The 26,389-nt window shown below is 48.3% G+C and overlaps 1 protein-coding gene across 1 annotated transcript; it reads right to left on the bottom strand.

Moving 5' to 3' along the window:
* Positions 1–9,747: 9,747 nt before the first annotated feature.
* On the bottom strand, positions 9,748–25,938 carry DRD3 (dopamine receptor D3). The gene is made up of 7 exons (XM_065651914.1): positions 25,896–25,938; positions 23,132–23,423; positions 16,308–16,420; positions 13,903–14,045; positions 12,585–12,781; positions 11,327–11,672; positions 9,748–9,944 (listed from the first exon to the last, which is right to left on the bottom strand). Exons 2-7 carry the CDS (start codon positions 23,411–23,413, stop codon positions 9,748–9,750), a joined length of 1,278 nt encoding a protein of 425 aa, XP_065507986.1. The 5' UTR covers positions 23,414–23,423; positions 25,896–25,938.
* Between the last annotated feature and the right edge of the window lie 451 nt (positions 25,939–26,389).

Here is a 26,389-nt window from a genome sequence, read left to right as displayed (position 1 = left end):
CAAAAGAGCAGAGCAGAACACAAAAGAGATGGCGTGTTACAAAAACATTAGCCTTTAACATCTTTCCCTTAGCAACTTTTAGGCTAACCTTCCCCTTGAAGAAGAAAAATCTTTCATGCTCTTTCTGATGAGAATAACTGGCAGGGCCACATGTTAAGTGCTAAATCCTGCGCCTTTCTGACCGCTTCATCAGTATTCTGCTCAGCAACTTACTCCTTTCAGAGCTATTTTAATATTGCAGACTCTTTAGCAGTTTCAAAGGTATGCTTTAAAATGTGCTAAGGAAAAAAAGGTCGGACTGGTTTATCACAAAAAATATATTCTCCTTTCTTTCAGGTATGTAATTACTTCCCCTACACATTCACCCACCCCATCCATCCTCTAAATGACTAGGGCACAGTGTCCGTGACAGGTTGTATCAAGCCTTGGCTGGTGGTTTCTAGGTCTGCTCTTTTGTGGCTCTACGGGATTGCAGGAGCTGCCCAAGACTGGAAGTGTTCTAGTGGGGTGTTCAATTTATTTCTACATCTCTTAGGTCCAGAGGGCTTTCAGATCATGAGGTTTTATGCATAGAAAAATGGCTTCCACATATGTTGCGGAGGTACTTTTAAGCATTGGGTAGGCTGGTTGGTTGTGTTCTGTTTTGTTTTGTGTTTTTGTTGTTGTTGTTTGGTTTGGTTTTTTTTCTTCCCGAACCCTGTTGATTTTTGATTTGTAAGCTTAGCTGTCAGGCAAAGGGCTCCACTAAAATGTTTAAACCAGTAATTTCAGAGAGGTTTCCTCAGTGATATGGAAGGCATACACAAAATAGATGATGGTGCAGGCCAGTTTAATGGTCTTTTTTCGTAGTACTCTGGGGTGATTTACATATTTCACTAGAGATCTCTATCTTTTTTGGTAATGCAGCCCTCACTTCTTTAGACTATTAAAGATGTTCAAGCATATGTTACCATCCTTCCTTAAGCACATTCTATAGGCATGATAGGACTTTTCAAACAGAAAGAGAATGAAGTTAAATCCCTTTGAGAAGTTGGATCTAGACTGGCAAAGTTGGTGCTGGTAGAAAAGTGGTTAACATCCTCCTGCAGCAAAATATTCTTGTTTTTCTGTCCATGTTGCCAGTGTGAATGGCGTCTGTCAGAGCGCAGAGTCTCCTCCCTGGTGACATATTGGCTGGGAAAGGCAATACCTTCCCTTCCTCACAGGGAGGTGATGATGAACTGGCTGGTTACTTCTACATCTGTCGTCTGTACGATTTAATTAGATTGGTCAGGTGAAGGTGCAACACAGTGGGATGCTCTGTCATGCTTCTGATGTACCTTCTCCAGCTCCTGGCCTAGCTCACTCCCCGTCATGTCAAAAACTTCAGAGAAAGCCTGTTCTCTTTGCCAGCGCTTTGTGTGCCTGAACATCTTGCAGAACCCCTTGGGAAGCAGGTTTGGATAAGAAGGGGTTATCTGGTTAACCAGGGTTATTTCAGACTTTGGCCTGAAAATTTAAGATGTTATGTAGCAAGGACAGGGGCCATAAATAAAGAAATGATGAGATAACTAGAGGCACTTGATCTGCCAGAAAGCTCAGGATTAGCCAATTCCTGTCTTCCTTATCCCTCTGCTATTGTGTAAAGCTTTTTCTGCTCAAGGGGATGGCCAGTGTGCTGGGAAAGGCAAAGGCTATGGTTCATGCCTGTGGTTCTACAGGACAAGGTGCATCTCACCCATCCATACTTGCAGAGCAGGTTGATTTGCAGATCGGTGGTCAAGAAAAGAGCTGAAAACAACGGCCCTTAGATGTAATGGCCCAGCAAAGATTTTCACAAAATAACAGAGTGCTTTCCAAGTCCCTGGCCAGAGTTCCTGGAGCTGTTGCAGTGTGTGATACCTTCTGCTCTTGAGTTGCCTGCCTTTCTGAGAGTACTGGACATGTACTTCAAAGCATGACATGAAGGTGGCTTTGTAGCAATGCTTCGTGTCTGTTGCTCCCTCCTTCCACAGGCGAACGGCTGGGTTGCCTTTTGATGAGGTAATCAGGGGAGGTATTGAAGAGATGTCAGCAACATCTTGCAGGAAGTCAGCAGAGGCTACAAATCTGTCTTGAGCTTTTTATAATGCCCTTCCAAGACTGGAATGGAACTGTCTACAATGAAATGTCAAATTTAATGCTACAATGTGCTGAAAAACAGCTGAGGAAACTAATCCTTAGGAAAGCCAGATACTTTCCTCAGAAGCTGCATGAACTGGGGTGGGAGAAAACAGAGAGACTGGCCGGCAGCCAAAGCCTTCAGAGAGAGGCAGCATCTTCAAGGAAGGGAGCAGGAGATGGAGCATCTGGGAGGAAGGAGCACAGGCAAACAGGATGATTAGGATTTGGCAAGGCCAGCAAAGAAAGGAGTGGGAGCTGTGCAGCATGTCCACATGTAGCATTGCCAACACCGAGCTGCGGAAGACACTGGCATGTGCCTTTTTATATCCCTTGTTTTGCACAAGACTTGAGGAGGAAGAAGCGTTCTGTTGTTGTTCAGGAAGTTTAGCAATGGCTACTGCACTCCTGCTCACTGAGGCAAAAGGCTACAGAGTAATGCTGGTGGCCTTTTGACCTGAGGCTGAGGGGCGATGGGGTGCTGGACTCACCCCTGATACCTGGCTCACCTCTTCCCTGCAGCTGGTGCCATCACAAATATTCAAGGGAGTCCTACAGCATTAACGATCTGCCCATCTCCCTCTGCCTGTCCCTCAGGGATGGACAGAAATGCTGCTGCCTCCCAGCTGAGGCATAGCAAGGTGAGCAGTCCCCCTGCATCACAGCCCTTCTGCCGTGGCATAGGGTGACAGAAAGAAATGTGGTTAGTAGGGGTGGTTAGTAGGTTGAGAGAGGTTCTCCTTCCCTTCTACTCTGCCCTGGTGAGACCACATCTGGAATATTGTGTCCAGGTCTGGGCCCCTCAGTTCAAGAAGGACAGGGAACTGCTGGAGAGAGTCCAGTGCAGGGCCACAAAGATGATGAAGGGAGTGGAGCATCTCCCTTTTGAGGAAAGGCTGAGGGAGCTGGGTCTCTTTAGCTTGGAGAAGAGGAGACTGAGGGGTGACCTCATCAATGTTTATAAATATATAAAGGGTGGGTGTCACGAGGATGGAGCCAGGCTCTTCTTGGTGACAACCAACAGTAAGACAAGGGGTAATGGGTTCAAGCTGGAACACAAGAGGTTCCACTTAAATTTGAGAAGAAACTTCTTCTCAGTGAGGGTGACGGAACACTGGAACAGGCTGCCCAGGGAGGTTGTGGATTCTCCTTCTCTGGAGACATTCAAAACCCACCTGGACGCCTTCCTGTGTAACCTCACCTAGGTGTTCCTGCTCCGGCAGGGGGATTGGACTAGATGATCTTTCGAGGTCCCTTCCAATCCCTAACATTCTGTGATTCTGTAAGGTCCCATAGTAAGTGTGGTTCTGCCCAGTGAAAAGTAGCCTTTACTTCTGCTGTTCAGTTTGCCATGCTCAAAGCTGCAGGGTAAAACTTATTAAAACTGACAAGAGTCCCCAGGGTAGGGAACCAGAAGGGTCTTCCCCACATTGCCAAACATACAGCAGCCTGGTACTTGTCTCGCTGAGATGCTTAAATCATTATACTGAAATTAATTTTTAATTACGTTAGTTTTCTTCTTTGCCTCTAGGGGTTTTCTTTTTCTTTGCCTCACATTTCCAGAGGCATTCAGGGATGAGATGAGACCAGTGTCTGGCAGGAGGAGATTAACTGATGTGTGGCCAGAATCATGAAGGAGGCTCAAGAGAATTCCTTGCCTGGGTCTGGGAGAAAGATCATCTCTGCTGGAGAAAGGTGTGGTTGGCATCAGAGGTGATGGGCTCCCGTTCTGGTGCTTTAGGTGGTATGAAATAAAGGAAGGGTGGCATGAGTGATGCCAGAAAAGCAGAACAAGAAAGGTCACCACTCTGTCTTGAGTTGAGATTGGCTGTTTGGAGAGTAACAGAGCACAGCTGGATCAGTGACATTTGAGATTGAAAGGCAGGATTGGTCTGGGATACGTATTCTACCTCCTGTTCAATGTCATTCAGCAAGATGTATGTAGCAGCTGATGCTGGCTTTGAAGAAGTACTGGTTTGAATCCCTCACACCTTGAATTGCCTGCAGCCTCGTGAGCCTTCCTTTGCTCTGAAGGCAGCAGGTCATGTGGTAAGATACCAGCAGGAGATGACAACTATGTTAATTCATTATGGCTATTAGATAAGGAAAAGTTCACTTCAGTGGTCCACTCCAAGACTAATTTAGATTTGGGGTACTTGCATTGGTCTGAGAAAGAACTGATGTGCCCATTCTCTTTGGGAGATGAGACACCTCACAACCAGGAGCATTTTGCAGGCTGAAGGCTGCCAGAAACTGTCATCACTTTGTGAGCAAAACATCACACACTTGTCTGAAACTAATGAGAATGGTACCAACGTCCTCTGGGTGTCTGCAATTCCTATTTGTAGTTTTCTGAGCATCACCATATCAGCAGCCTGCAGCATGTTGATCCTTCCTCAAAATGCTGGCATTGATTATATGTTCTTCACAAACCATCACATTGGTAACACTGACTAAGACAGGGCTTTGCTTTGCAATAACCTTAAGCCAAGCTCCTTCTTGCATCAGGCTGCCCCTTCCAGAGGAGCTGCTAGCCTGAGCAGGTTGGGGTGACCCCAGCTGTGGACAGGGGACCAGCCTGGGGAATTAGGTCCCCAAGTCACTCTGATCCTCCTCAGAGAGGCTGCAATTTGGCAGACTCCAGGCATACTCCCCTCCAAGGGGGAGCTGCTTATGCTTAGCCCCACAAGCAGGGTCCAGCTGAGCTCAGCTGCATAGCTGGCCTGCCCATCCCCTAAGGAGTCTAAGGAGGATTACTTGGGGAAGTGAGGCTTTCAGCAAGACTTTGCTTTGTCCTTGTTGTAGTCTGGCAAATGTAGTTTTTTAGTGTCTGTTTGCAGCTGCTGCAAGGTGCACTGGAGCATGTTAGCTGGGCAGTGTCACCTGCGGAGCAGCAGGGCCATGTTGGCAGGTGAGACCTCGCTCCTCCATCGTTTCCTTGCCTTCCCAGCAGACAGCTTTCCCTCACGGAAAATTGTTTTACTTTCTGCTCCGTGGGCCTTTGTGCTCTCCTGCTTAAAGACTCCTGCATGACCTGATGCCTGTCATGCCTGCTGCTGCCTCTGATGGGAGAAAGTGGTTTATGTTTTCTTCTCTATGTTTTACAATGTAAAACTCAACATAAGAACTACTGATTTTAGCTCTGGATGGCTTCAGTTTGGCACCTGGAACCATTTAAGGTTTTAGTAACTTGGATAACCTCCGTTTTTGCCGCTAGACCTGAAGTTTAAATTGTGGCCCTTGAGAACACAGCCGAGAGCCATGGGGCGCATATGGGGCTCTGATCCGTGATGTTCATCTCCTGTTGTACCTGCACCCAAGTAAGCCACAGAAATAGTTACAATAACTACTGTATAGTTGCCTAAACAGAAATTTTTGGTGGTCTGTGAAGGGGTGACTGAGCTACGGAGATGCTCTCTGGTTGCTTCTGCCTGCTGTGCTTGTAGGAGTGAGAGACTGAGAGCTGCTTGGGATGGGTTGTCTTGTCTGTCTTTGTTTTCAGATGTTGGGTACCCACCGTAAATACCCTCTACCATGATGGCTACCACACAGCAGCCAGAGAGGTTGCCGATTGAGAGGCACCAAGGAGAGGAAGTTGCTGCCTGGCTGGCCGTCCTTTCCAGCCCAGAGCCAGGCTCTTACCACTTATTCTGAAAACAACTCTTATTCTAAACTGCAGATTTAGAATCCATTTTATTTATGTGTTTTATGCTCTAAAAAAAAAAAAAAAAAGTGCCTTAGACCTGCAGCCATCATGAGGGTCCCCCATGTCTTTCCAGCTAGGGCACTGGGAGGTGCAGGTACACACTTGGGTGGGTTGTATTGTTTAGGAGCCCCCAAAGAACAGCATCACAGGTGGGAGCAGCAAACTTGATGCATGCAACATGTGGCACACCTGCCACAGACATACCCCAGGTATGTGTGGAGGAGATCAGGGTCTTTGTGGCTTTGCCAGAGTCTGTGTGTGGTGCTTCATGTTCCTGCTAACCTGAGCGTTATTCCCTGTGAGCCTGTTGAGCCAGCCATAGGGGTACACGGGCCCAGCGGCTCGTTCATTCGGGCTTCAGCAGCTCAGCCAGAGCCTACAGCTCTGCGAGCTGGGACGTGTCTGCACGGAGAAACCGTGGAGGCAGGGGATAAATGGTGTTTTTCAGCCCATCTCTCAGACGTGCTGTAATTGCGTCTAGACAGGCAGTACTTTGGATGGCTGCCTTGTACCTTTGAGGGGAGGGCTGCTGTTCCCAGTGGGTTTTGTCAGCTCTCCATCATCACAGAAGGGTCTTAACTGCCCTCAGCTACAGTAGAGATGCTTCCTGGCTATCTTGCCTGCTGGCATCCATCATAGGGGACCTTAGGTACCCCATTCCTGCTGCGTGGCGGAGGCAGAGGGAAGTGGAGCACAGGCTGCAGGACCCCTCACTGTGCCTGCACATCTGCCCAGCCACGCTGTCAGAGCAGGTCTCCTGACACTGGGAATTATCTGCAGCCTGCGGCAGTCTCTGAGCTCCCACTTTCTCTCTGTGGGAGAGGGGCTTTCTGCATTCTCCAAAGGCTCTTCTACTGTGGATATGACCATGTAAATGAAACCCTGTTGTTCTTCAGCAGAGCAGAGAGTCACGGCTCACCTCTCCTCTTCCAGCCACTTGCGGAGCCATATGAAAAAAACAGCAAAGATGAAAACATTGTAGAAAATGAAGGCTAGGAGGAGGCATTTCAGTTAAAAAATGAGAGAGCGTGGATTATTCTACTGCAAATAATGAGTGGGGGTTTGTAAAGCACAGGTCCTGGGGGCTCCTCAGCTGTCCCTCTGGCTTGCTGGGGAAGGTGGAGGGGCATCAACTGGTTGCACCTTTGGTCGCTTCTGTTCCTTGGCCTTTCCTGTGAGGCCACCTGTGTTCGTATTGCCACAGTAAAACTGGGCATGGAGCCCCAGCATTACTTGAGGGAGGGGGGAGACAGAGACTGAGTTTTTTGGAGCTGACATTTTGTAATTGTGGGTGGGTTTTGTGGTGCACTTTTTTTCCCCCCCCATAGCAGGTTATAGCTCAAGAGGTTGCTGTCAGTTCTGTGATCTGATAGTTCCAATCTTAATTATTAAAGGACCACATTTTTAGATATAGAACTTTCCCCATCGCTCATAGCTGTGTGGGTACCAAAATACTGCTTGGTCTTCTGCCACACCTTGTATTCCTCCTCTCTATCCTGAATTGCCTTGGGTATCACTGCTTGAAGGACAGGTTCAAATTCAAGGAAGCTCAGACTGAACATGACACCTGAGAGATGCTAAGCCTGGACTTGAAATGGACATAGTCACACTTTAAAATATGTTTTTCCTTGTTTCCACCTTTCTGGCATCTTTCTATAAAGCAACCAAAACTGGTCCCTGGTGATCTGTGCTACGAAGCACCTTAATGAAAATTATTTGAGCAGCACTCTGTCCATAGGCTGATTCACTCGATTTATAGTCTCAATATCCTGTGTGCCAAGCACCTCCCATGCTGTCCAGAACGTTTAAGCAGATGGAGTAACACTACTGCACGCCTGCCTCATGTAGCTGGGAAACTAATTGGCCATATTTTCAGAATTCATCTACTGGAAGTGCTTACAACACCCAATGATTTATTTCCCAGTTGCAAGTAAAATGCAAGTAATACTAAAGGCCTCTTGTGGGTGTCCAGGTAGATGATCATTTTGTGCAGGGAAAGTGTCCAGATGGTAACAGGTGCAAAAAGGCTTATGGAAGGGCTACGTTCACCACAAAGGTACCAAAACTTCTGATTACATTCTTGTTTTATTAGAATAATGTAGTTACAATGCAGTATGGAGGGTACCTCCCCAGGCAAACACCACATGCTGTCCATGAGCATCTCCTCCCCAAACCCAGACAAACAAAGAAGAAGCTAGAGCTTTGCTATGTGCTCCAGAGATGGAGGACAATGGGTTTGGGTTTATATAAGGAAAGAGAGGAAGCCTTTCCCAGGTGGAGGAGCTGTGGCATGGACACAGGCAGAGACCGCACACACAGTTAGGCCCAAAGCTGCCAAACGAGTGCAGCTAACAGCATGGCTAAGCCTGGTCTAGGGAGGGAGACCTGGAGCCTCTGATCTGGTACAGCAAGGAGGGGAAAACGAGAGAAACGTGTTGAGGTTGTCCCAGGCCAGGTTTGGCTATACAAGGAGAAGAGCATTGAGCCCCTGACATGAGACCAGCTAACATGGGATGGCAGGGCTTGTCTGATGTTTTCATCCAGGAACTACTAGAAATGGCTTTGTAGGATACTACTGGGAAAGGAGACCGTGGCAAGGCTGTGTTTGTCCATCTCCTGGAAGCTGGAACGTATGGATGCCCTGTGCACTGACAGGTATGTGGGTGAGGGGAGCCAGGGAGGGTCCTGAATCTGATCATGAAGCACACACCCTTTCTTACTGGGAGGGATGTTACTGAAACAGCTCTCCCCCAGGCATGGGCTGTACAGGAGTTATCACAGCAGTCAGATGGGACAAACCCTTAATCTAGCAGTCCTCCTGACAGGGAGAGAAGCAGGAAGGGAGATCGGTTCCAAGGAGACTACGAACAAGTTTTGAGTCAGGGTGTATGCAACCTGACCCAGCTGGAAAAACAGCTTTGAATCTATTGCAGGCAAAACTGGAGCTATACTAGGCCTGGGGCCTATTTAGTGGCCACTGTAGATGACTGGGTGTGTGGTAGTTAAGTAGTGGCAAATCTATCACTGGTCCTTGGGTTAGGAAGAGCGGGGACACTGTGATAATCTTGCACTTCTCCTGTGACCTGACCTACCAGAGGGATGGCAGCCACCTCTTCACCTTGCAAGGAGCAATAAAATGCAAGCCGGCAGCACAGGAGATGGCTTCATTTGCAACTGGGGCAATTTTCTCAAGCACTGAGACTGACCCAGTTTTATGGGCAAAGCTTTTGATGGAGACAACAGAAACATCACTTTTTCTCAATCAGTGCTCCATTTCTAAGTTTCCTTGCAAAACTTTTGCTCTTGGCTCCTGATCGAAGTGATCAAGATCCTTACCAAAGAGGTCGTGTTCTGCCCTGTTATTAGGACTGCTGTGCTTGAGCTGGGTGCTTTCTGCAGGCTGAGCCTCCAGCAATGGGAGAGGAAATGCCTTCCCAGCTCGTTGATGGGCGAGATGGGAGATCCTACCCACTTGGGCAGGATCCTGCCTGCAGCTCCCAGGAGCGGCACGCTGCAGTGGCTGATCTTCCATCGCACGCCCGGGCCTGCCTCTCTCTGCTGCTGTGCCCAGCACTGAGGGACTCACTGGTTTGCCTCCGTGTCTTCTTCCCCCCCGTCTTCAGAAGTGGGAAGCACTTGTACTCTGTTAAGCAGGAGCGTCGAGGCTGGGTGTGTGAAGCCTGTGCGCAGGTGGGGCACATTCCTGCTCTTCACTCTGGTACAGAGGTTGTCTGGCTGTCGGCAGTGTCCATGTTGTGCCAAACACCACCGCTCACAGCTGAAGGGGGCACATCGCTCCCCACAGTGTGTAAAGCAGAGGGAGGGAAGGGCCTCTTGCCTTGTCCCCAGCCCCGCAGTCTGCTGCAAACCGCAGCCCATGCGGCCTGGTGCCAGCCCCACGGTCAGCAGCAGAGGATCTTGAGGAAGGCTTTGCGGAAATCCGTGTTGAAGGTTGTGTAGATGATGGGGTTGAGGGCGCTGTTGACGTAGCCAAGCCAGGTGCTGGCGCTGTAAAGCCCTGGGGACACGTGGCAGGACGGGCAGTGGGTGTTGAGGATGTGAATCAAGAAGAAGGGCAGCCAGCAGACTATGAATGCCCCTGGGTTTGGAGAGAGGGAGAAAACAATCAATGACTTTAGAGAAACAACTACTTGGAAAGGGACCTGCACCTGTGCCCTCTCCCTCCATCCTCTCACTATTTCCGTGCATGTATCTGCATTTGGTAAATGCTGAAAGTGATGTTTATTCCTGATACAGGGGGATTTGGCAAAAGCTCAGGCTCCTTGGGACCAGTTATGTGAATGGATGAGGCTTCAGAAGTGGCCTGGTGACAGACAAAAGCAAGTGGCCACAACTTAGAGGGAAATACTGCTGCCTTAGTTGATTTAATCAGCTATGATGAGGGCTGCATTATTTCCCTGCTACTACTACGTTAATGAGAGATGACCTGGTGACCTGGTGATCTGGTGACCATGGCAGGTGACTGGGGTGGGCTTCTGTCCAGCTCAATGGGCTGGTTCTTCTGCTGCTCCTTGCCTCAGTTTCCCCCTCTGTAATTGGACCTAAGAGCTGCCGCATGTATGGAAACTTAGGATTATTCCAACTTTACATTCACCGTCATCATCATCATCATAAAATAAAGGAAAAGGGAAAGCAAAGGTGTTGGCTGTTGCTCCCTCTAGCAGGGTATGTTGGCCACTGATTTAAAACAGGAGGGTAACAAAACATAGTGAATAAAACACTAACATACTTGGCTCTCAACATTTGACAGCACAACCCTTCTGCTCTGGTGAGACACCATCTGGAGTTCTGCATCCAGCTCAGGAGCCCTCAGTACAGGAAAGACACAGACCTGTTGGAGAAGGTCCAGAGGAGGCCACCAAGATGATTGGAATACCTCTCGTATGAGGACAGGCTGAGAGAGTTAGGATTGTTCAGCTTGGAGAAGGCTCCGAGGAGACCTTATTGCTGCCTTTCAATATTTAAAAGGGACTTATAAGAAAGATGGAGACAGACCTTTTAGTAGGGCCTGTTGTGATAGGACAAGGAGTAATGGTGTTAAACCAAAGGAGAGGAGATTCAGACTAGGCATGAGGAAGAATTTTTTTACAATGAGGGTGGTAAAACACTGGAACAGGTTGCTCAGAGAGGTGGTAGATGCCCCATCCCTGGAGACATTCAAGGCCAGGCAGACGGGGCTCTGAGCAACCTGATCTAGTTGCAGATGTCCCTGCTCATTGCAGGAGGGTTGGACTAGATGACCTTTGAAAGTCCCTTTCAACCCAGACTATTCTGTGATTCTACCCTAGATCTCTAAATGTCCCACAGTTTTCTCTCCTGAGTTTGTGGAGCAATGACAGTTGAAGTCTGGGCCTGGCTTGCATTTTTTTAATCTTAATACAGTACTAGGAGATTCCTTGCTCTGGCAAGATCCAAACCACCACCCCTTGCACCTCACTACACAGAATGGCTCTCACTCACCCAGGACAATAGCTAGCATCTGTGTAGCCTTCCTCTCCCGAAGCTGGATCAGCCGGGGCTGCTGGTGTGATAGCTTCAAAGAGCTGATGGTTCTGCCATTGCCGAGCCTCCGTACCTCCAGTCCTGGCTTCATGCTCTTTCTCCTCTCTTCCAGCCTGCTGTGTTGTGCAGTCCCTGGTGCCTTGGTGAGGGTTGCCTCGTGGCAGAAGCTGCGGTACCGCTGTAGGCTGAAGACAGTCAGCAACTTCCTTTTGGTAGATGTCTCCTGGCCTGAGCATTTGAGTGGGAGACAGGGGGAAGAGGTGCCTTGGCATCTGTTTGGCAAAGCTTTTTTCTCCGTATGTTCCTGCAAAAGAGGATGCCACAGAGGAACTGGGAACCATCCGAACTGTTCATTTGGTCAAAGGATGATGAGAAAAGTTGTATAAGTCATTCTTAGTTCCACTTGCTTCTTAGTTTTGTACCATATCCTCTGGACTGACCTTGGCTTATCAGAGGGGTAGACCAGCACCTTGACAAATCTCTGCCTCCATCCCACCAAGGAGAAGCATGAGAACAAGAAGAGAAACACCTGCTCTGCTAACCTTTCACTTGTATTTTTTGTGTTGACTCTTCTCCCCTCAACATCCCCACCCTTTTTAAATGTAGCTTTGCTGTGAGAAAATGGGTGAAACAAGCAGATATGCATGACCAGGTGATCCCTTTCAAACCATTGTGCTGGTTCCCATGGTTGCAGATATTTAATCTAGAAAGGCCAGCAGAACGAATACTCCGTGCACCATGAGCATTGTCACTTCTTAATTCAATCAGATGAAGAGGTTGTGGTTTTCTGCTGTTGTTTTTTTGGTTTTTTAAACAATCTAGGTTAAAGCCTGCAAAGCCCCGAGAACAAAGCTTCATAGAGCAAAAATCAATAAATGAAGACATTAAAATCAATAAATGGAGAAATTAGCCAGACTTCTGCATGGCTGAGAAAGCCCTGCTCTGAAGAAATATTGGAATAGGCTGTGCTCTTTTCTAGTTGCCTTGTTCCAGAGAGCAGAGATACACAGGGAGTATCCTCTTTCTAGAGGGCTGAAAAGGATTGAACTGGAACTTCTACATCTCAGATATCATGGAGTATGAGTGAGGGATGGGATGAAAACATGCCATATCCCTTCTTTATGCTCTCTGTTCTGTGCTTTGACCCTTTGAGGAGAAGAAATGATGCATGCCCTGTCCTTTTTGACAGCTTCTATGGCGTTTGTGTAGATCTTACTTTGTGTGCATAGCACGGTTTGGCGCTGGCGCTGTGGCTACCCTGCCGGGTGAGGGTTCGCTTCTTTTGTCTTTGTCTTAGCACGAGGTAAATCCGGACATAGAGCAGCAGGGTCACCATGAAGGGGAGGTAGAAGGACACCAAAGAGGAGTAGATGACGAAAATAGGGTTGGATATGGAACAAACACTGGGATCCCCTGGGGAGGAGAAGAGAGAAAGAGAGAGGAGCGGCTGAGCTGCTTCAGTTTAGTACAGGGATGCTCTGGTGCATTGGCAAAGCAAGTTGAAAGGTGGTCTGGGGGGACAAAGGCAGTGTAAGGAGTGTGAATATCTCCTGTCTCTGTTGTTGCAAATTATACTGTGGTCTACCTACTCACCTAAGTAATGCTTAAAATGGACTCTACCTAGGGTCATCTAGCATGACCCAACATGCCTGCTTTTCTGACCCACACCTCTGCGCGCTCTTCTCACATTTACTTCCATCCTTTCTCAGAGGATCCTTTTTCCTTTTATACTTTCTCCTATTCCTCTGACAGCCTCTGAGCTGTCTAGAGGCAGAAGTGTGACTTCAGCCTCATCTGCCTGGACCAGGCAGTGGGGGACAGCTGCACTTCCCTCCCCCATCCCCTTCTCACCTCAAGCACAGCACAGAGGATGGATGGGGAGCAGAGAACCTCTGCCTGTGGCTCACAGGGCAGAAGGCTCTTCTGTCCTTCTGCCTGCAGGGAGAATGGGCTGCCCTAGGTGAGGGCAAGGAGAAAAAACAACTTGCTTCCAAGGAGCAGGATAAATTGTTTGCTCTCCTCAAGGAATTAGGTGAGGAGGCAGACAGCCAGTTGGATGGCAAGGAGGTTTCTCACAAGCAGAGCTGATGTGCAGTCCGCGCTGTTTAGAAATGTGTCCTGATTCAGATTTAAAACTGTGTGTTTGGACCTGTTGATATTGGCAAGATGCAGTAAGTCTGATGTGTGTGTGTGTGTTGGACATGCTGCATGTCTGGAGATTCGTTCTGCATGCGCAGATCGTTTGGGGGGATCTGTAGCCCTGGACACTTTGATGGGCATTGATTTGGCAGAAAAGCAGGCAGATCTGTCCTCAGAGCAATAGCCAGTGTCTGCTTGAGCAAATGGCAAGTTTATAGACAAAAGCACATCTGCTCTCCAGCACTGGAAATTTTTCTGACCCTTTGTAGTGTGTTTTCCAGTTGCCTAAAATTTCCTGTAACTTGGAAAATCTGCAGGACCCATGACCTGGCCATACACAGGGCAGCTCCATTTCCAACCCCTTCCTGCATGCTACCATTTGGGACATCACCTACCTGTAGTATTGAAGCCGAAAAGGAGAGGGCACGACACTGCGAAGGCCAGCATCCAGACTATCACGATCATGAGAGAGACCCTCCTGCAGGAGCTCTGCCCAGTGCTGTACTGGTACTGAACTGGTTTTACCACTGCAGTGTATCTGTGGACCAAACCAGCTCCAGAAAGAGGAGAGGTAAGAATGGAGGGAGGAAGAGGACCAGGTTTTAAAAGGAGAAATTAAAACCACGTAGGGAACATGATGGGGAATGTGGTGAAGAAATGGAAGAGGAAAGGAGAGAAGATCAGATGATGGGATCGGCAATTTGTAGAAATGGTAAGTGGAGCATTGGAGGGAGGAACAGAGGAAATCAGAGTTAGTTGGAAACACTGCAGAGAAATGCTATGCAGAACTGCCAGCATTGTGAAACTACAAGGTTTGAGATACCAGATGGACCTAGAAACCAGGAAACCCCCATCCCTCAAGCCTCTAAGGTCATATGTTCACTGCCGGGACAGAGCAACCACAGCCTGCTGCACTCTGTGCCTCAGCTGCCTGCTCCGGTGTCACCCTCGCTGACAGCCAGAGACTTGCTCAGGCTGGGTGTCCAGGGCCTCTGGCTGCCGGGGTGCCCCAGGGGATGCAGCTCAGCAAAGCTAGGATTTGGAAGGCACAGGAGTCTCATCTTTAGGACCACCTGGGGGCTGCTGCTTGCAGACAGAGCCAAAATGAAACAGGGATAAAGGCTCCCATGGACAAACACTGGACCAACCCAGAGCTGAGTGCTGCTTCGTACAATTACCCTTGAACCTCATATTAGAAAGGTACAGCATGCAGTGTTTTTTCCTTCCCCCACTCCTTCGTCCTGACAGCACCATGTGTGCCGAGATCTTGGCTCCCAGCCCTTAGCATTGCTTAAAATAGGCTCAGTTTTAAGATGCTGAAAAACAGGGCAAGGTTGAAGATTATACAGCAATAATTTTCACGCCTCCCTATGTATAGGGCAGGATTTTATTTATTAAAACTTCATGAGTGAGGTCTCCAGAAGGAGAAACCCTCTTCGAGAGTCAGTGGGAATTAGATGACCAGTTCTGACTCCTGCCTTCAAAAAGCATGAGGGTATGGTCGACTACCTACTGGTGATGTTTTATTGCTTGTGCCTCTCTGACCTTAAGTGCAGACATCTTCTAACACGTGGTGGGCAGAGATATATGGCTTCAACTGGCTGAAGGAAAGAAGCCAGAAAGTCGTGGTCAATGGGGCAGAGTCTAGTTGGAGGCCTGTATCTAGTGGAGTCCCTCAAGAGTCAGTACTGGGACCAGTACTACTCAGTGTATTCATCAATGACTTGGATGAGGGAACAGAGTGCACTGTCAGCAAGTTTGCTGACACGAAGCTGGGAGGAGTGGCTGACATGCCAGAAGGCTGCGCTGCCATCCAGCGAGACCTGGACAGGCTGGAGAGTTGGGCAGGGAAAAATTTAATGAAATATAACAAGGGCAAGTGTAGAGTCTTGCATCTGAGCAGGAACAACCCCAGGTTCCAGTATAGGTTGGGGAACGACCTGTTAGAGAGCAGTGTAGGGGAAAGGGACCTGGGGGTCCTGGTGGACAGCAGGATGACCATGAGCCAGCACTGTGCCCTTGTGGCCAAGAAGGCCAATGGCATCCTGGGGTGTATTAGAAGGGGGGTGGTTAGTAGGTCGAGAGAGGTTCTCCTTCCCCTCTACTCTGCCCTGGTGAGACCTCATCTGGAATATTGTGTCCAGGTCTGGGCCCCTCAGTTCAAGAAGGACAGGGAACTGCTGGAGAGAGTCCAGCGCAGGGCAATGAAGATGATTAAGGGGGTGGAGCATCTCCCTTATGAGGAGAGGCTGAGGGAGCTGGGTCTCTTTAGCTTGGAGAACAGGACACTGAGGGGTGACCTCATTAATGTTTATAAATATGTAAAGGGTGAGTGTCACGAGGATGGAGCCAGGCTCTTCTCGGTGACAACCAATGATAGGACAAGGGGCAATGGGTACAAACTGGAACACAGGAGGTTCCACTTGTGAAGAAACTTCTTCACAATGAGGGTGCCAGAGCACTGGAACAGGCTGCCCAGGGAGGTTGTGGAGTCTCCTTCTCTGGAGACATTCAAAACCCGCCTGGACGCCTTCCTGTGTAACCTCATCTAGGTGTTCCTGCTCCGGCAGGGGGATTGGACTGGATGATCTTCCGAGGTCCCTTCCAATCTCTAACATTCCGTGATTCTGTGATATTATTAATAGCAGTAGTGGCAGTGACAGACTTGCAGGGAGGTTTTTGTTCCTGAAGACACCAATGCTGCCTGTGCAAACCCCACTCCTTGTCCCTGCCACCCTGGGAAAGGGGACTGACGGACCCCCATCTCCAGACTATCCCCCTAGGTGCTGTTGGCTCTCACCTGTCAATGCTGATAGCACAGAGGTTTAAAATGCTGGCTGTGCACATCATTACATCCATGGTGACGAATATATCGCAACAGATGCGGCTGAAAGTCCAGACTCCTCCGGTTACCTGCACCAGCAACCACAAAATTGTCAGCCTTGTTCTGCACCAAGTCCTGATAAGTTATATATAAGGAGGTGCTCACTCTCCAAGTATCTCAACAGCTAGATGAGTTCATGTCCACTGTGATGTGCAGAGGGAAACTAAGGCACCTATGTTGTGTGCAAAATGACATAGTGGTAGGTCATGGAGAAGGACATGCACCTTGATTTCAATGTTTTAGTTGCTCTTACAGAGGGAGGCAAGAAGAAAGGGATAGCAACTGTCCCTTCCCTTAAGGCTTAGTATGATAAATTGATTTAAATTTGATATCACCATATAGAACCTCTGATTAAGGATTATCTGAGAAAATCTAAGGGCTGAAAGTGTTTCTCAGCTTAGCTGCTGGAATTCTCTTGCAGGCAGTGAGCTGGGAAAATGCTGAAAATTTTATGCATTTATGTATGAAACAGAGACCTGAGACCCAAGGCTTTTCTAAAACCTTATTTGGATTCTTATCTCAGTTACAGATTTTGATTATTAGATCTGAGAACTCACAAGCTATTTGGATAAAGGGTTTTGGGTTGCTACCATGTCGAGCTTTTGTTCAGGTGGTTTTGAATTTTTAATCTGAAGTGTATAATCATGAAAGCTTAGCTGTGTCCAGTCTTTGTGATGGAGAAGTGCATTTTTTGGTCCAGCTGTCAAGTTCTTGAGAATGACCTTTTTGGTTGACAACAATAAGCTCCAAGCACTGTGTGGCTGTGCGGTCCTCGGGGTTGGGATGACAGCCTGACTCTGAGCGAGGTGGTCTGCCTCAGCACCTGCTCCTTGCAGCAGAAGAACAAGGAGGTAGCCTGCTCTCCAACAGGTGAGCCCATTGGGTGAGTACAGCAAACAAATCTAATGAATCTAATGCTGTGCTGGTTGAAGAAGAGGTGTAGGACAGAGAGAAGGAGGAAGGTCCTTGCTTGGAGAGAGCCCGGATTTTAGCCTTCAACCCCATCAATCCTGCTGGTTCAGTTGGATCCTGGGAAGCTATCAGGAACTGGCACTATTTCTTGATCTCTCTTCTTACATTTAGACCACATCTGGAGTCCTGCATCTTGTCTTGGGGCCCCAGTACAGCAAAAACATTGATAAATGGGAGTGAGTCCAGCAGAGGGCTATCAAGACAGTCCCTGGGGACTGGAGTTTGTTTGAGGAGCAGCTAAAGAAACAGAGCTTGTTCAGCCTGGAGGAGAGGTGGCTTTGGGAGGGGGCTCACAGCAGTCCTCTAGCGCCTAGTGGGGTGTTATTACTAATAAGACAGTTGGAGCCAGGTTACTAAGAAGATGGAGCCAGGTTTTTCACAACAGTACATGGTGGGAGAACAGGAGTCAACAGGCGTAAGTTGAAAAAAGAAAGGTGAAAACTGGCTATGAACGTAAACTTTCTGACCACGATGACAGTGAGGCAGCAGGGACAGTTGCTCGGTGAGTCTGTGCAAGCTCCATCCTTGAAAATTTTCATGATCCTCTCAAAAGCACCCATCCCAGATCAGGTTGGAGAGGGTGCCACAAGCAAGCTTGGCTTCAAAGGCAGTGGGTCAACCCTGCAGCACATGTTGGTGCCTGGGAAGGATGTGGCTCCCAGCAGAGAGAAGCACTTGTATAAATACAGAATTCACTCTGTGCGAGTTGTTTTCAGAACTGTTTAAGAAGCAATACTGCAAAATGTAAATGGTTTTGATTGTGTCAGCATCTCTGCAAATGGGCACAGAAACTCGCTGAGGTGAGCTGTGTCTTTAGGGTGTTCTCTGCTGGACCCAGCTGCTACGTGTCTGAAGTCAGGTACTGAACAAGGCAGTCTGCGATTAGACCCTCTCCAACCCTGAATGAATGCAGGGGAGAGAAATTGGAATTGGCTTGCAAAATGCAGTAGGGAACTGTGCTTTCATCTTTTCTAATATTTGTGGGAATCCTTGGCTTTCTTTTTAAAAAATCAAGCAAAGGAAAAAACAAACAGAAAAATAAACGAAACCCCTTAGAGCTTTTTGCCCAATTAGGTGGGCTACAAGATGTGCAAACTGAAGGTTGCCCCTCTGAAATTAGAGACCTTAATAGGTAGGTTCAGTTTTCAAAGACACCCCACACTGTTTCTGCTTTAGTTGCAGGTTTTGAGATCTACTTGACCACCTCAAAATATTTTTTAAAAAAATGCTGGAAGCCTTCAAAGTGGGATTCAGGAAGGGGGTGTTACTGTAGTCTGAGACAAAATGCAATGCAGCGACTGTGTGATTCATGGAGTATGAAGAATATTTCTCCAGGAGCTAGTGCCAGGTGTTCACATGAAAGCCAGCTGCCACTAGCCTGGCAGATGTGCAAGCACTTAACTGAGGGAGTTTCCAATGTCCTGTGCACATTAAAATGCTAAACCCAACAATTTGAACCATTAAAACTGAAGAAGGTGGTGGTGGGAATGTCTCTGAAGTGAACCCTCTCAGGATGACACATTCAGATCACACCATACTAAGATGTAGTTTGTGTTAAGCTTGTATTAAGAGGATGCTTGACAGACCAAAACGTTAGGGCTTAAAACCCATCCTCACTTCCACAAACCACAACTTCTAAAACGGGAAGCAGTTCTGCTGAAGTCAGTGAAGTGGTTAATATTTTCCTGTGGGGTATGCAAACCCAGAATTTATTCCAGAATTTAACAATGAAGAAGAGCCTTTATATTACAGGCCTCGTTCATAATTTTAAAAATTCTATTTCTGCTCTTCCTTTTATTGTTCTGTTCTGCTCAGTCTTTGCTACAGCAGCTAGAACGTGCTAGTGTGCATTTCTGGTTTCCATGTGCTGGCAGGGTACCTGTTCTTCATCCATCTGGTGCCTTTTGTCCAGGAATCTCAAAGCACATCAAAAGTATTAACTGAATGAATCCTCACAACTGCCTGGGTGAGGTGTATGGTCTAATATTATTCTCTTACAGCTGATGAGAGCAAACCACAAAGAGATGAGCTGATAAAATCTCTCATTACCACTCAGTGCCTGTGCAGCAGAAGTGGGAATAGAGTCCAGGATGAAATCCTGGCTCTGTCAAAGACAATCTAAAGCTCCCTATAGACTATTCAGGTCAGGTTCTCACCCCATCTTCCTTGATGGCCAGTCTGCTTTATCCACAAAATTGTGATATTATTATTTTTAACTTTCCAACACTATAGGAAGTCTTACAGTAAAAAACCAAAACCAAAACCAAACCAAAACAAACCCCAACTAAACAAACAACAAAAAAACCCCGACACCAAAAACCATTGTGCATTCATAAACTTATGCAAAACCATCACTGCCCTGAATCTCTAAAAATAAACAAAAGAATCTCTGTAAATCAGATATGTATGATGATGTCATATTGAGAAGTAATGGATGAGAAAGTATGAACACGATGTTGCATCAGGGGTGTAATTAGCGGTGCATCTAAGCATGTTCACTTAAGATTTTTGAATTTAAGATAGCGTTCTTCTTGGGGTGCTGTTAGTTCTCTGCGGCTGTGAAATGGCTGCTTATGTTTTTGCACAGTGGGAGTAACTAAGAGCATGTGGTTGGTCAGGCCTGCTGACAAGTGGTCAGCTGCTGGGCTGCAGTGACTCTGTTGTCCTCCCTTTGACGGTGGTCCGGCCAGCTCCCTGAGCTCAAAGAGGGGTTGTAGGTCTCGCTGCTCCAGTGTGGGAGCCACAAGAAGAGCAGACAGAGTTACTCTCACATGTTCTGAACTGAACTGCAGACTGAACCTCAGTTACGATCATCTTCTGAAGTTTTTTTTCCCTTTGGAGGTAGAACTGGATGTTGTGAAAACACTGAGAAGGATGCTCCAGGCCATGCTGCTGTATGTCCTACTCCATTTGTATAATGACTATAAGGCATGATGGTATTTAATGCCATCAGACTCCAGTGGGCAGGACAACCTAATGCCACTGTCTCAGAAACCTTAGTGGCCTTCAGTAGATGCAGCAGCCACAGCATCAGAGGTCAGTAAAGAACTGGGGTAGTAGCGCTGGTACATTAGACCTACCAGTCGACCCCAGAAAATTGCTGGATACAGTGCTGAAGAGAATTTTGTGACAGAATCTTCATTAGGTGGAGATGAGGATTTTTTAATAAAATGTTCCTATTGTTTGTCTGTCATAGCCTTCCCAAAAGACTTCTCAGAAAGAGACAGTTCTGGTCTGCATGGCTGATAAAATAATAAATTTCCCGGAGAAGGACCAGGCCACAGATGACTCTAAAAATTGACTGGAAAGTACGAAGTTCACAACTGGCATTTAAATCTGAGGTATTCATCCACCTTTAGCTTCTCCATAAATAATGGCCAGGTCTCAGATATCTGGTTTGGCAAATGTTCAGTAGATTAATAGGAATCGTACATGTTTTTTGGGGAGCGAGTGATTTCTTGGCAATTTTCAGGCCCATGGTGTACTGGAGCATGATGCCATTTTCACTTCATTGGTAGCATCACTGATCCATAAACAGCAGCAAATATCTACATGACTTTGGGGCATTTTGGACTGTTTCTTAAAACTTAGTCTTGCTGGAGTCCCACAGCCTAGTTCTCCAGGAGATACTGTGCAAAGCTGGGAGTGGTAGACTGCACTTGGGATGTGTGTGGGTTCTTCTCCCTGTTGTTTGGGTGACTCTTGGATTAGCTACTTTGATTATCCAAGCTCCACAGATGGAATTTAATCTTGAATGGGTCTATAAACACAGCTAGGGAATGGACCTACGGTCATGCTCACAAATCATGACCACAGCACTGCACGGGGGCAGACGCTGCTTCACAGATGTGCCTCAGTCCCATCCCGTCCACAGCAAGAGTGGTCTTTTCTAATGCAAAGCATATTGTGATTTCCTTAAAGACTGGAATATGCTTGAGGTGATGGACTGTTTCAGCCTGAAGTAAAATTTGACTTTTAATATTTTTTTAGTTGCAATCAAATTGCAGAGTCTAATTCTGTTCTGCTGGGTTGACTTCCCCCTACACACACTTATTCCTTGCTTTTTAATCATTCAGTGTAACACAACTGAGCTGTACACATCCTGCAGGCCAGCTCCAGGACTGCTCCAGGACTGCTCCACACAGATTAGTCTAAATGTTGCTACTGACTTCATTAGGAACATGATGACACGTGTGGTATCATGGTCCTGTCTTTGTTCTTTCACTCCACAGCAATGCTATATATAAATAATTAACCATCAATGTCCTTATTAATAATGCTTATACACAGAGCAAACCCTTCATTTATTTTAATTGTAGCCTTGCTGAGACTGCACTGGGAAGAGTTTGGGAGGGTGGTTTGGATTAGCACAAGGGAATTGCCTAGGCTGGGTGCCAAAGCTGAGCTGTGTTGCCTATTCAACACACTCTGGTGGCAGAGGAGGGCTGCAGGCCACTATACTTGATCAAATCTCCTTGTATCCACACAGTAGGTCTGGCATTTGCTGGTGTTGTCCTGTCTTGTCCTACTTTCTGCTCCTACAGTACACAATCCGTATGCACAAGTCAAAATCTCTCTCTGCTTCTGCTTTGTTTTTGCAGGAGAGAGGTCAGCCAAAGGTGGGCAGCTGCCAACCGAATATTTACCCTACCCTTCAGCCTGATCCCAGCTTGCCCCTTACAGAAAGTGCATGAGGCTTCAGTGAGATCGTGGCTCAGAGGCGTATTCTGTCTCTGTTAGCATGCAAACAGGGTACCAGGGCTTAGCTGAAAGCTTATGGCTGATAGATGTTCACGCTAATTTTTGTAGACCTATCCATTTTTGTGAATTAGTGTAAAAATGCTGAAGAGAACAGACAAAAATGTCAGCTGTAGCATACCTTCATGTACTTACTTTAGTAAAAATATTTGCCCCAGGAGTGGCTTCAGTAAATCAGGATTTTGCCATGGTGTGGGGGGATTTGGTCTTCGTCTTTGCTGCCCTATACCTGATGGAATTGTCCATACCGTGCACGGTCATTCCAGTACATTTTTACATTGGCTAATGTGCAAAGATCAGGAAAATGGAGAATAAGATCCCAAGGTCTTGCTGAGTCCTTTGAAGTTATTTTGAAAATGTTCACACGACTTAAAAAGATTTTGGAGCATCTTCCTCAGCTTCATCTCTTTGTCAGCCTGTTTGAGGAATGTTGCTTTGAGCTGACCTAACATCATGGATGTTAAGGCTCTTAAACTCCACAGGAGAAGAGGATTTGACTGCTCTCACTTGTTTTCTGGCCAGCAGAAGTAGGGATTGATCTGGGATCTAAGATGTGTTCCTACAAGGTATTTCCACCCTATTGCCTCCCCCCCCATTCCTGGATCATCGTGGTGCTCACTGGCACCCTTCTGGCTGATGGAGTCAACTTCAAGGATGCTCAGATGAAAGTGGTATTAGCACATCAGAATCAGAATCTACATTACTGGCTGTAGTCCAGCTGCCTTTCAAGCTCAGAGAGGCTGTGCTCTGCCAGGAAGAACAAGGCTCAGGGTATGTGCTGACAGGTGGGACTGTGGTGTGTTTGTCTGGCATGTATCTAGCCTATGACGACCACCTGTGTGACATTGTGGGCTGCCACCCACCCCACAAGTACCCCAGAGCTAGCTGGGAGGTTAAATTGTGAAAGGACTTAATCTGTACCAGAGTTGGCCTATCCTGACAGTGTGCACTGATGCTGGTGAACTCCTACAGCATCTAAATTCTGCTAATCTTTCCTAAGACGTACTCACCTCCAGATACACCACCCATGGCATCACCAAAGTAGCCACCAGCAAGTCTGCCACTGCCAGGCTCACCACAAGGTAGTTTGTTGTGGTCTGCAAGGTGCGTTCCCTCAGCACAGCTAAGCAGACCAGCACGTTCCCAAAGATGATGGCCAAAATCAAGATGCAGTAGCAGAGGGCGTAGTAGGCATGTGAGTGTGGCAGGTCAGACTCTGTAGTGTTGTCTGCCCCACAGGGGAGGGAGTCGGTGGTGTTGGGATGACTGCTGGTTCTTGTGAAGAGAGCCATGGGGATGCAGCTGCAAAGAGAAAGAAAGAGATGACCGAAAATCGGAGCTCTACAATAACTGTGGAGAACAGTAACTTCTGTGGATGGTGTATGATTTTCATACTTCCTTCACAAATGCTACTTCAAGCCAATTACAGAGGTATTCTTTTTCTGCTCAGATATACCCAGAGCTTTGCCTAAAGTTTTGCTCGGCCTGTTTTGTTTTTCATTGAATATAAACCAAGAAAAGAATGCAAGATTTCACCTCCTGTGTGCATCTGAAAGGTGCATCTTACCAACCAACACAGCTGTATGGAAAGTGGCAATGGTTTTAAGATGCACTAAAGTCACACTACAGTACAAATTGGTTGGGCAAACTCACAGTTTGAAAGACAACAATCTGGAGTGCTGAGGAAGACCCAACACAGTTATGCAAACTAGGGCTCGGCTAGAAGCTTGACCCTAGTATATTTTCTTCTGGGAAGTACCCTCCCCCTTCCCTCGTCAAAATACATCTTCAATAACTTCACGCAGTCAAGTGCAGAGCAGCCTGGCAGAGAGACTGCACCTGCAATGCTCCAATAGCCTCTTGAACCCTGGCTGCTTCGCAGTAAGCACTACCTACTGAATTTCTCTTTTCCTGCAACATGTAACGTGTTTCTGTCCCAGGCTTTTTGTTCAAATAATGCTCTGCTTCTGCCCTGCCTGCCTTGCCAAAGCTTGACTGTCAGTGCTGCCCCCATTTCATCCATACTGTGCTCTATGTTTTCCATGCCTGGCCAGAAGATGTACTTCCTGTGTTGAAGAGCAAATCGACATGTCATTCGGGATGAAATAATGGAAGGATGTTTGCAGAGTACTCTGCATTTCTTTTTCTTACAATGGATTTGTGATTGTGCTCAGGAATCTACCCTTTCTTGATTTAGGAGGAGGATGATTTTTTTTGAGGAATATGAACCCTGTACCAGGGTTGTTCTGTGACATTTAATCACTTGTATCCTTTTTTTTTTTTTCTTTGCTAGTGCTCCCATCTCTGAACTCATCATCAGGGTGACAGGTACAAAAGGCAAGGACGAAATGTTGCAGTGCCAGGGGTATAAATATTTCTTTGTTCCACCTCACTCCTTGAACAGCAGCATCTATGGTGCACACACTCCTGGAAGAGTAGCTGTGCAATAGGTATAAGTTGCTCCAGCCTCTTGGTGTATACTGATCCTTAAAACTGGTGTCACTTGCCCCTCCTGCTTTGTAGTTGGGAGAGGACAAGGGCTGAGTGAGATAGAAACTGAACTTCCCTCTGTCCCGTGAACTCAGATCCCCCAGGACAGGAATGAAGCAATCTCTTATGGCATATGTTTTGTTTGAAAGTGCCTGTGCTTGTCTCTCCTTCTTGATCTGTCTTCTGCCTGCCCCTGAGAAAGAAGTTAAGCCCTCCACTGGATCTAAAGGATTTCTCATAGCATGAGCGCTGCTGCAGAGTCGAGGACTGTTTATTCATAAAGCAGTTCAGCTGCAGCCACCCAAAGAACTAATTTTGCAACGTCCCTTGCACCAAAACAGCTCCCTCTCTGGGAAATCTGTATTGTCCAGGGCCATGAAAGGCTAGTTCTGTAGCGCTGGAAAGAAACCACATTAAGCAGCTGCCTAGCTGATAAGCAAAGCCACAACAGGGAATGAACAAAATATCACGCACAATATAACCAAAAGGCTTAAGACACCACATTACATGATTTGCCGACGGGTTTTCTGCCCTGTTTCCTGCCCCTTACGCCCTAAAGCAATATTTTCCACTGTCACCTGGAGGCCAGTCTTCCCTACCAGGATCCCTCCCAGCTCCCCACCACCGGCCCTGCCAGGCCCCCCAGCCCTGGACTGCCCCACACGCTCCCCGGACCTGATCACTCTGCCGGCGGCCAGACTGCTGCCAAACCTGGCAAATACCAAGGTACCGGGATACTGATGTGCCAGGGTGCCGGGATACCCACATACGGGGGTGGTGGGACACAGGGGTACAGGCACACCGGCACACTAAGGCACCGGGATACTCAACACCGGGGGCACCTCGGCAGCGAGCTGCGGCAGGGACAAGGGTCGCTGCCGTGGGGACGAGCAGACGCAGGGGAAAGGGAGGGATGCTCCTCCAGTAGGTCTCAGCCTCAGAGGGGTCCGGGTGCAGGTCGCGGTACGGATGGCAAGGTACGGACACGGGTTCAGGATGTAGCGTGCAGGGGAGAGTTCCTGGATCCGAGCACAGGGTCCAGGTGTGGCCGCGGCTTTGGGTCCGGCTCCGGCTGCTGCTCCGCGCCCGCCGCTCCCGCACCCGAGGGCAGCGGCAGCTCAGCGCCTCCCCGCCATGCCCACCCCGGTCCGCGGCTGCCGTGCGCCCCGGCGGTGTCGCGGGGGGCGAAAGAGGCTTGGGAAACCCGGAAAGGGGGGTGCTGCGGGGCAGGGGACCGACGGCACCGGGTAGGAGGGGAGCGGGAGAGCAGCAATCAGGACTTACCCCCGGCCCGCCGGGCCGTGGCACCGCCACTGCCGCCGCCGAGTAGGGCTTGGTCGCGGTGCTGGTCCCGCCGCCGCCTCCCGGCCCGACCCGCTCCCTCCTGCCGCCCTCCCGGTGCGGAGACGTGGGGCGGGGCCGGTCTAGCCACCTCCTTCTTCCCCCCCCGCCCCGCCCCTGCCCCGCCGGCGGCGGGCCGAGACCCCCGGTGCCCGGGGAGGGGGCAGCTGAGCCGGAGGCTGCTCTCGCTTTCCCGTCAAGTGCCCCAGAGGTTGCTCCTCTCCCAAAAGGACCTGACGGAGGGGTCTTGGCTAATTTCGGAGCCAGGGGCTGCTGCAAGGTTGTGTTTTGCTGCGGGACTGACCTGCTTCTGCCCGAGAGGCAAAGCAGAAAGCTGAGAACCCCAAATCCGGGCAGTTCGCTCGGCTCCAAAGCGCCCGTGCTGTGGTGGAGCAGCGGGAGATGCCTTGGCCGGAGCTGCGTGTGCTGGAGTGGAA

The sequence above is a fragment of the Caloenas nicobarica genome, chromosome 1, assembly GCF_036013445.1.
Source record: "Caloenas nicobarica isolate bCalNic1 chromosome 1, bCalNic1.hap1, whole genome shotgun sequence".
Taxonomy (NCBI): Eukaryota; Metazoa; Chordata; class Aves; order Columbiformes; family Columbidae; genus Caloenas; species Caloenas nicobarica.
Note: the sequence above shows the minus strand (reverse complement) of the source record. Positions and strands in the feature narration are given on the sequence as shown.

Bases quoted from the DNA above. Each gene is read 5' to 3' on its own strand.
- DRD3 (XM_065651914.1), bottom strand. From the start codon at position 23,413: ATGGCTCTCTTCACAAGAACCAGCAGTCATCCCAACACCACCGACTCC. The intron at 12,782-13,902 runs GTAGGTGATGTC...TCTCCTCCCCAG, and splicing joins TTTCGGCTTCAATACTACAG to GGGATCCCAGTGTTTGTTCC. The intron at 11,673-12,584 runs GTAAGATCTACA...CCTCTTTTGCAG, and splicing joins AACCGTGCTATGCACACAAA to GAACATACGGAGAAAAAAGC.